This window comes from Perca fluviatilis, chromosome 1 (assembly GCF_010015445.1).
Source record: "Perca fluviatilis chromosome 1, GENO_Pfluv_1.0, whole genome shotgun sequence".
Classification (NCBI taxonomy): Eukaryota; Metazoa; Chordata; class Actinopteri; order Perciformes; family Percidae; genus Perca; species Perca fluviatilis.
Window position 1 is genome coordinate 14,668,905 of NC_053112.1, and position 9,593 is coordinate 14,678,497.

General features: G+C 43.0%; 1 protein-coding gene across 1 annotated transcript; it reads left to right on the top strand.

The window, feature by feature from the left end:
• The first annotated feature begins 2,162 nt into the window (after window positions 1-2,162).
• Window positions 2,163-9,311, top strand: LOC120567678 (fascin-like). Its single transcript, XM_039814649.1, has 5 exons — window positions 2,163-3,091; window positions 5,040-5,196; window positions 5,428-5,549; window positions 5,862-6,032; window positions 7,785-9,311. The coding sequence occupies exons 1-5, from the start codon at window positions 2,257-2,259 to the stop codon at window positions 7,988-7,990; spliced, it is 1,491 nt and encodes a 496-aa protein (XP_039670583.1). The 5' UTR covers window positions 2,163-2,256; the 3' UTR covers window positions 7,991-9,311.
• Window positions 9,312-9,593: the final 282 nt, after the last annotated feature.

The window sequence follows — 9,593 nt, forward strand, 5'->3', positions numbered from 1 at the left end:
ATACCGTGTCACCGCAGCACACATACGTTACCATGACATGTCACCAGGGGCAATTAAAGGCAGAGAGAGGACAGAGAAAGAGCTTGAGTAGTTTTGGTGTGTTTCTAACTCTCCTCATTCAACCAAAGGTGTCAGATTGGGTTGAGGTCTGTGCCACACCACATTCAGAAACTATTTTTTGTATGGACCTGGCTTTGTGTGTGAGGGCACTGTCACGTTGAAAAAGTTAAGGGTCATCCTCAAACTGTTGGACACAAAGCTGGAAGCACAATGTTAATTAAAACATCACATGCTGTAGCATTACAGCAACATGCCCCTTAATTGTAACTGGGAGGTCTAGTCCAAACCAGGAAAAAAACAAACAGCCACAGACCAAAAGTACTCAAAAGTCAAAGCAGTGGTTGAAGTTTACTCAAGTACTGTACTGTACTTTACTCAAGCACTTTACAATTTTTGAACTAGCCTATGTGTACTTTGCTTGACTATTTCCATTTGATGCTTCTTTATACAGAAGGAAATAGGGTACTTTTTACTCCCCTACATGTAACTAATCTGCTTTAGTTACTAGTTACCTTTCAGATGAAAATTGTATACAAAAACAGATATGGTAAGTTTACACAATACATTTAACAATGTATTGTCCTGTACCTTTACCTAATTAGGAGGCAGGACTTTTACTTGTAGCATAGTTATGACTATATATACTTGAGTATTTTTATAGTATAGTTGGTACTTAGGCTGAGTAAAGTATTTGAATACTTCTTCCACCACAGAGTAAAAGTGAACATAGGCCTACTTCTGGCCACATAGGCTATAGATCATCTTGTTCTCAAACTTTACCTCATGTCTTCATAACCCACCAGCTCACACACGCAGCCCTGAAGACAAGCACTGTTCTGTCAGTGGGTGAATGGCTCTATCCATGTGGAACTGAGGGTGAGCAGATCTCAATTAGAGGGAGGGAAAGTAGGGGGAAACATGGGTGTATGGCTATTAGTAATAGTAATAGTTTAGATAATACTGAATAGGCTGTAAGCCTATGTGTTTAAGTATTCAGATCCTATACTTAAGTAAAAGTACAAATACCATACTGTAAAAATACTAGATAAGTAGATGCATTGAAAATGTTACTTAAAGTGCTCATATTATGCTTTTTGCCTTTTTCCCTTTCCTTTATTGTGGTATATATCTTTTTGTGCACATTATAGGTTTAGAAAGTGAAATAGCCCAAAGTCCACCCCAAAGGGACTTACCATCTCCAACAGAAAACACTGTTCACAAACTGCTCCAAACAGCTCTATTCTAGTCCAGCCTTTACTTCAGAGACAAACGTGCGTCACTTTGTAACACACGTTATAATGCTCGCCTAGCTGCTAGCATGGCACTCCCTCATACTCTGCAACTGACTGGCTAGTAGTCCTTACCTAGGTACTGGTAATGTGCGACTCCCAACAAAGATGGAACCACAGAAGTGAGATGACTCACTCTGTAGCTAAAACAGAGAGCTCAACACACAGGGTGAAAAGAGGAGCTGCAGCAATGTGCAGGACAACAAAAAGATGTTTGTTTGTTTTTTAAATTAAATGATGTAAACCTATTCTGATATAACCTCTAAATACAATTATGAACCTGAAAATGAGCATACTATGAGCACTTTAAGTAAAAGTATCATCAGGAAAATGTAGCCTACTTTAAGTATTAAAAGTAGAAGTACTCAATGCAGAAAAATCTTCACATTTTAGAAACTGGAAACGATCCAAACAGTTATTTCTTTAATGGTCTAATCATTTCAGCTGGACTTGTAGGCAGTTATATTGTTGGGTAGTTGAACTTATAATAAAACGTCATTTTTTTCTGTAAAGTAACTTAGCCTACTAACTCAAGTAAAGTGCAACTCGAAAGTGTAACTCAAATTTGTACTTAAGTACAGTACTTGAGTAAATGTACTTAGTTACATTCCACCACTGCCAAAATTGCAGTAATCTCTCTCCAGCTCCTCCGCCTGTATCTGGGGCGCGTTATAGAAGAAAAGAAAAACTCCCACTCGTGCAGCTCCAACGAGGCAGTCAGGGGACGCTCATCATCATCAGTCAGCAGAGCAGCTCTCTCTCTCCCTCCCTCTCTCTCTCTCTCTCTCCCTATGTCTCTGTCCCTCCCTCTGACACCCCCACACTCACTCTCCCCCTCTCTCTCTGTCTGCCCGTCTCTTTGAACAAGAGCATCTCTTTTCTTTTCTCCTCTTGACACAAGGCAACCATGTCGTCAAACGGCGCCGACGGGGACTTGCTCCAGATCCCTCTGGGGCTCATCAACAGCGAGGGCAAGTATCTGACCGCGGAGACGTTCGGCTTCAAAATCAACGCTTCGGCCAGCAGCCTGAAGAAGAAGCAGACCTGGACCCTGGAGCAGACCGGGGAGGACGGCAGCGCCGTGTTCCTCCGCTCCCACCTGGGCCGCTACCTCGCCACGGACAAAGACGGCAACGTTACCGCGGACAGCGAGACGCGCGGCAGCCGGGACTGCCGCTTCGTCATCACCGCGCACGAGGACGGGCGGTGGTCTCTGCAGTCCGAGCCCCACGGCCGGTACCTCTGCGGCAGCGAGGATCGAATCACCTGCTTTGCGCAAACCGCCACGCCGGCGGAGCGATGGAGCGTGCACCTGGCCGTGCACCCGCAGGTCAACCTGTACAGCTTTGCGCGCAAACGCTTCGCCCACCTGAGTGCGCACGGAGAGCGGCAGGAGGTGTCAATCGACCGGGATGTCCCATGGGGGGTGGACTCGCTTGTGACACTGGTCTACCGGGACCAGCGCTACCACCTCGAGACTTCTGACAACCGCTTCCTCCGCAATGACGGCAGCCTGTCCACAAAAACGGACAAGGACACCGGCTACATGCTGGAGTTCCGCTCCGGAAAAGTGGCATTCCGCGACTGCAACGGCCGCTACCTGGCACCCGCGGGCCCAACCGGCACAATGAAGTCTGGGAAAAGCACCCGGGTTGGGAAGGATGAGCTGTTTGGCCTAGAGCGCAGCCACGCGCAGGTCGTGCTGACTGCGGGCAACGAGAGGAACGTCTCCACAAGGCAAGGTGAGGCTCTGCAGACACACAGAGCCAGTGAGAAGAATCACGTTCTACTGTACAGATGAAGTCACTGCATAACTGGGCACACACCAGATGCAGCTGTTGCATTTTGTCTTTGACAGAGAGAGAGACACGAGAGAATTAGAGACTCCTGTTACTTCATTTTCCTCACACCATGTGTTTTTCATTATCATGCTCCCACTTTCTCTCTTTCTCCACCCAGCCCCCCCCTCCCCTCCTTCTTCCCTCCCTCCTTGTTGGCCAGCCTCTGCCTAGCTTAACATTTTTCTGCAGTAATTCTACCCCTGCATTGTGGCTGCTTCAGTCTACAGTTATCATCATTCTTTATCTCGCAATAGACTGGGAATAAAGACAGAAAACAAGGAGGTATTTGTTTAGAGACAAAAAGGCAAAAAAAAAAAAATGGAGGACAGGCAGAGAAAACAGAGAAAGGTGTGACTCAGACAGTCCTGAATGTGGATCCACATGCCACATGCAACCTCTTTGTCTTCTTGCCACTCAGTCTCACTCTGCTGTGCTGCCACCTGACTCTGACTGATCACTGACAGCAGTTTATCCACACGCAGTCACTGTTAGAGCTGCAAAGATTAATCGATTAGTTGTCAACTATCAAATTAATCGCCATCTAAATTCTCTGATTCCAACTTCTTAAATGTGAATATTTTGTGGTTTCTTCTCCCCTCTATGACAGTAAACTAAAAATCTTTGAGTTGTGGACAGAACAAGACATTTGAGGACGTCATCTTGGGCTTTAGGAAACACTGATCAACATTATTTCGCATTTTCTGACAATTTATAGGCCAAACAACTAATCGGTTAATTTTGTTGTTGTTCGTTTTTGTTTTTGTTTGCGTGCGTGTGTCTGTGTGTGTGTGTGTGTGTGTGTGTGTGTGTGTGTGTGTGTACCAGAAGACATGGATTGCAGAAGAAGAAAGATAGTCATGTTTGAATGAGGTCAGTGTAGGGCAGTGACTTGTGACCATTAGGTAGTAGACATTATTTTTTAAAGGACCACCTTTGCTTCTGCATGTGTAGTCCAATACCTCCTAATGGGACCGTATGCTCAGTATGGGCATGCACAGACATTTTGTTAGCCAGCGGACCCTTTGTCTCTTAATGAAGAGCAAGCACTTTTTGTTCTGAACTCTTCTATGGCAGAGAGATTCACAGCTGTTTCATACTATTGGCGCAGCGTGTGTACTGCGCTATCTTTAGATATAAAGAATATTTCAAACAAAATATAGCTTTAAGAGAGTGAATATTGAACTGAGGTTCGTCAGTTGACCAGAAACATGATTCCAAATGAATGCTAATGTTTCTGCATATCTGCTTTATGTTGTACAGACAACTGTTTGCCAACATGTCCACCATATCAACTTTACAAGGTGATAATATGTGTTAAAAGCTTGTTCCGCTAAAAGCGGCTAAAAATCAATTAATAGTTCTTTACTATAGTTTTCCTACATAACTGAGACCTAGCCTCAGTTACAGTACATAACTGACTAACTGAGTCTCAGACTGAGACTAATTGTCACAGTTATGTTTTGAGACCTTGCATCAGTTGGTCTCAGTTATGTAAGAACACTAGAAGTGTTTACTGCATGGTGCTAATAAGTATATTAGGTATTCACCATGGGAGAAGCAGAGATGTTAATTTGTCCACAGTATCCTTATTAGACCAGAATGCAGTCACAAGACAGCTTTGGCATTGGCACTGATAATTGCAACCCTCATTTTTTTCTGATTTGGAAAAGCTTGCTTTTTTGCTGTTCAGCTATCATTTTCACCATCACTCCACCTCCCCTCGTCTCTTTCAGGACTGACACATCCCCTGTCTGGGTGTCATATGACAACAGACCTGTGTGGCCACACCTTTAACATCATTCATCTGTTCATGAATGAAATCTGACAACAGACTGCTCCACTTTTCTAGGCATGGACTTGTCAGCCAATCAGGACGAGGAAGGGGACCAGGAAGTCTTCCAGTTGGAGATGAGCCGTGAGGACAGGAAGTGTGCCTTCAGAACCGCTGCTGGCAAATACTGGACTCTGACAGCATCTGGGGGCCTGCAGTGCACTGCCTCCACCAAGTAACCACACACACACACACACACACACACACATACACACACACACACACACACACACACACCACACACACTCTCTCTCTCTCTCTGCACCAGGTTCAATATCACACACTTTAGTTCACACATACACATCCCTCAAAGTCTACTCATTAAGTTTGATAACGTGTGTGTGTGTGTGTGTGTGTGTGTGTGTGTGTGTGTGTGTGTGTGTGTGTGTGTGTGTGTCTGAGACAGGTCGGCCAACAGTTACTTTGAACTGGAGTGGCGTGACGGTCGTGTGTGTGTGCGTGCAGCTAACAACAAATATGTGATCGCTAAGAGGAACGGGCAGCTAGCTGCTACTGTTGACAGCGCAGGTCAGTGACGTTGTTTCTGAACTGCTCTCCATGATGTAACAAAGTCATTTCCAAGTACATGTAACTTTTTGAGTGCATTGAACAATTAATATTGCTTTAAGTTACGTAAAGATATTTCTAAAGGATCCCGTATTTCAAGTGTCAGTAATTCTTCTCAGCTAGGATATCGTCGCGCTCTCTCCATCCCTAAAGAGGAGAAATAACAAACCAGGGACTCTGTTTCCCAAAAGAACCTTCAAGTAGCTTCAAGATGCTTCTGAGAAACAAGGCCCAGATCTGTTTGACACAACTCTGATGGGCCTGTCTCTTTAGGGGAAGCTGAACAGTTCCTGATGAAGCTGATCAACCGTCCAATCATCGTCCTTCGTGGGGAGCACGGTTTCATCGGGGCTCGTAAAGCTGGAATGGCGACCCTGGACTCCAACCGCGCATCATACGACGTTTTCCAGATGGAGTTCCACAACGGAGCTTACTCCCTTAAAGGTGGGCAGTTTATAGAACCGTTCTGGTGTTATTGCATGTTTAACCTATTTACTACAAGTATACATTCACATGACTGCTGGACATTTTCCAAAACATGAATCCCAATAGGTGTAGAAAGCCCTGGTAGAAAATATGTGAATGTAGCATGTTGTAGCATTGTGATGGTAGATGTCTTTGATTGTAGAAACTATGTTTACCAGCTAGTAGCTATTTGCAGCAGTCTGTTGATGCTGGTAAGGTTGTGTACAGCGGGTTTATCGCAAAAAAAAAAAGCTACTTGCTGCATCTGGAAACCACACTAGAGCAGCGAGACTAAACTGAAAGTTGTGGGCTGTAAAACTAAATCAAATGGCTGAAAGACGCTAAAATACTCCGTAGTTGAGAGGAACCTTTGAGTCGGGTGACGATCCTGTGTGGGTCTGTCAAAACGTGTGATCGCTCTCATAGCACACAAAGTACTTTGATCCATTGCTAATATAAAAATAATTATTGACGCAGCTTATACTAATGTGTGGAAAATGTATGTGAATACAGGAAGTTTTTTGAGACAATCCCACCAAAAACTGGAGTCGTCTAAGTTTTGCCTTGAGCATATTCACCACTCATCAGCATGTCTGTCACAGCGTCTTTTCTTTCCTACTAATGGGGGGGTCGCTAAAGTCTAAAACAGGGGTCTCCAACCTTTCTTCATCTGAGGGCTACTTTAAAAAAAAAATGAAAGTGGCCAAGAGCTACTTGATCACAGCGCTTACATTTATTAACACAACACACATAAGCTGAATGAAGTATGAAAATTGCAATACCCAAATCTTAGGAATTATCTTCACTTCACGTCAAGGTTCATGACTATTTTACACATTTTATGGCCCACATAGTTAGCTACATCACTAAAAAAAAATCCCATCAGGGTCCAAGAAAACATTACCATTTTACACTTCTATGGCCCACGAAGTTAGCTACCTCATTTTAAATATAGACGTCATTTTGTGTCTCAGTTTGTCAACCTATTGGCGAACTACTGGAAACCTGCTCGCGAGCTGACGGTAGCTCACGAGCTACTTGTTAGAGACCCCTGGTCTAAAATGATCAAATCTTACACATAGTGACTTAGATGTACTGTATTTTCAAAAGTTTAATTTCACATCAGTACAGTATTATATTCTTGCATGCTTTCCATTACAGTGAGCATGTCGTCATCTCTATCCTTTATTACTTCTTTAATTTGTGGGAAACTCAAGACATCTGAAACTTGAGAATTGTATGAAGCCTTTTTTTTTAATGCAAGAAACTGGATCAGATTCACATCACCCTTTTTACAATGTCCCTGTTTGCGCTTGTCTCGGTGTGGGCTCACCACAGCCCTGTTTAACTCTACTGTGATGTAGAGAAAGAAAGTCAATAGTCAATAGTTAAAACATCTAATGGGAATTGTGTTATGGCTCAACAGCCATCCGTCATTTGAAACCTCTTATCATTTCAACCATCACACCTACTTAGGGCTGAACAATGGATCCTCTCCATGATGACATGGTGATATTATAATGTAAATAACAAGCAAAATTAGGCATGTAACATTTAAATGAAAATTATGAGAAAGGTTGGTTTTTTTCCGCATCACCCATAACATAACCAGAAGTGTAATAGTAAATGCAGTGATCAACTTAATTATTTGAATATGTTAACATGTCAATTTGTCCTGTGTGTGTGGGTGTGTGTGAGTCAGGCTTTATTAAGTGTGTGTTGTTTGTCCAGACTCCCAGGGGAAGTATTGGTGTGTTGGAGACGACACAGCGGTGGGGTGCAGCAGCTCCACACCTGTCCAGTTTCTGTTTGAGTTCTGTGACCTCAACAAGATGGCCATCCGTGCTCTGGGGGGGAAGTACCTTAAAGGAGACCATGCTGGAGGGCTAAAGGCCAGCGTCGACTCCCTGGACAGCGCCACCCGCTGGGAATACTGAGAAAGCACAGCCGGACTTCTCCACTATCTGACACAATGCTTCAAACTATTAATAGATACTGTAGGTAGCTGTTTTTGCATATATGTGTGTGTGTGTGTGTGTGTGTGTGTGTGTGTGTGTGTGTGTGTGTGTGTGTGTGTGTGTGTGTGTGTGTGTGTGTGTGTGTGTGTGTGTGTGTGTGTGTGTGTAATTGTGAATTTGTCTGGATGGATGGATGCGTGATGGAAATTGAAGATGATAAACTGGAAGTCATGGCACCAAAGCACTACAGCTGTTTTCTTTTGTATTCTTTTTCTTCCTCTGTCATTATCTCTTCCTACTGGGCTTTTTACTGGAGATTTGGATGTACGATGACTTGTTGTTTAATGAATGCATCATAGTCTGGTTGCACATTATTTGTTTCACTCCCAGTCCCATTTATACAAGCTGTACCTGATAAATGTCAGGACGCTACTTTTATTAGTTGTGCCTATCTGTGGTAACTACTGGTGTAAACAAACTATAACTAATTACTTACAATATCTAACCTCCTCCTGTTAAATGTCTTGCTGGCTTCGTTGCGCTGCTTTCATCTCCTGCTCCCTTCCAACTATCAAGCACAACATGCATCATATAAAGGAATGTTACTGATTTCCATGTTTCGCTGTAAATAAGGCTTTCTTTGTCACTGAATGTTTCAAAAACATAGTAACCATGGAAACGTTAAGAGCTAACGTGCGGTGAGGGTGTGAAGAAAGAAAGAAATGGGACGTCGCATGCAGATCTAACATGGTCTTCACCTATATGCTACTTGCTGCACCTCTCTAGATTTCCTTTCTCACTCTGAGGTGTGTATATAGACAGATGCATCAGCAGAAAGTAGTGGGCGGTCAAAGGTTTCCCTTATAACCCACTCCTCTGATAAGTGTAAGGTTCTCAATTACACTTCAGGAGGAAACAAATGAAAGGAGCTTTGAGATTCACTCATCTACTGAAGGGGCCTTATTAGTTAGAATGATCATCCTTTGAGTTGAAAGGAATGAAAGGGAGGCGGTGGGTATAAAAACTAGTTACTGCTGCACACTCAAATATGCAGTCATAGATATATTTATTCCAAGTATGACTCAAAATCTGCACAATAATGTCCAACTGCAAGAACTTAAAAGCACATGTTTGTTACAATGAGATGTCTGTCCTTAGATTGGGTGCTGGTGTGTAAACACAATGAAAGATTCTCTCTGGCTATTGTGGCTGTGCCTTCCATAGAGCATTTCAGTCTTTTTCATGTTCTTACATTGCTGAACGGAGTAAAAAATAAATAAAGTTTTCCCTCTTAACAGTGGACCTTCTCCTTTGATTTATTTCATTTTCTAATCAATGGCGATTCCACAGACCTTGCTGTCAACAGTTTTCATTGGATCTACTTTCTACTATGTAAGCTGTTAACAGCATATTATCCGTTTTAGCTAGCGTCATGGGTCTAGCAATGGCAATGTCAGGCATTTACTTTGTGGTTGATACTAGGGGTGGGAAATAAATCGAAAATCGTATGTATCATGTTTTTTTTGCGACGATTTTTTAAATTCGATTGTGTTCCCCAGGAATGATATTTTTATTTTTTTTT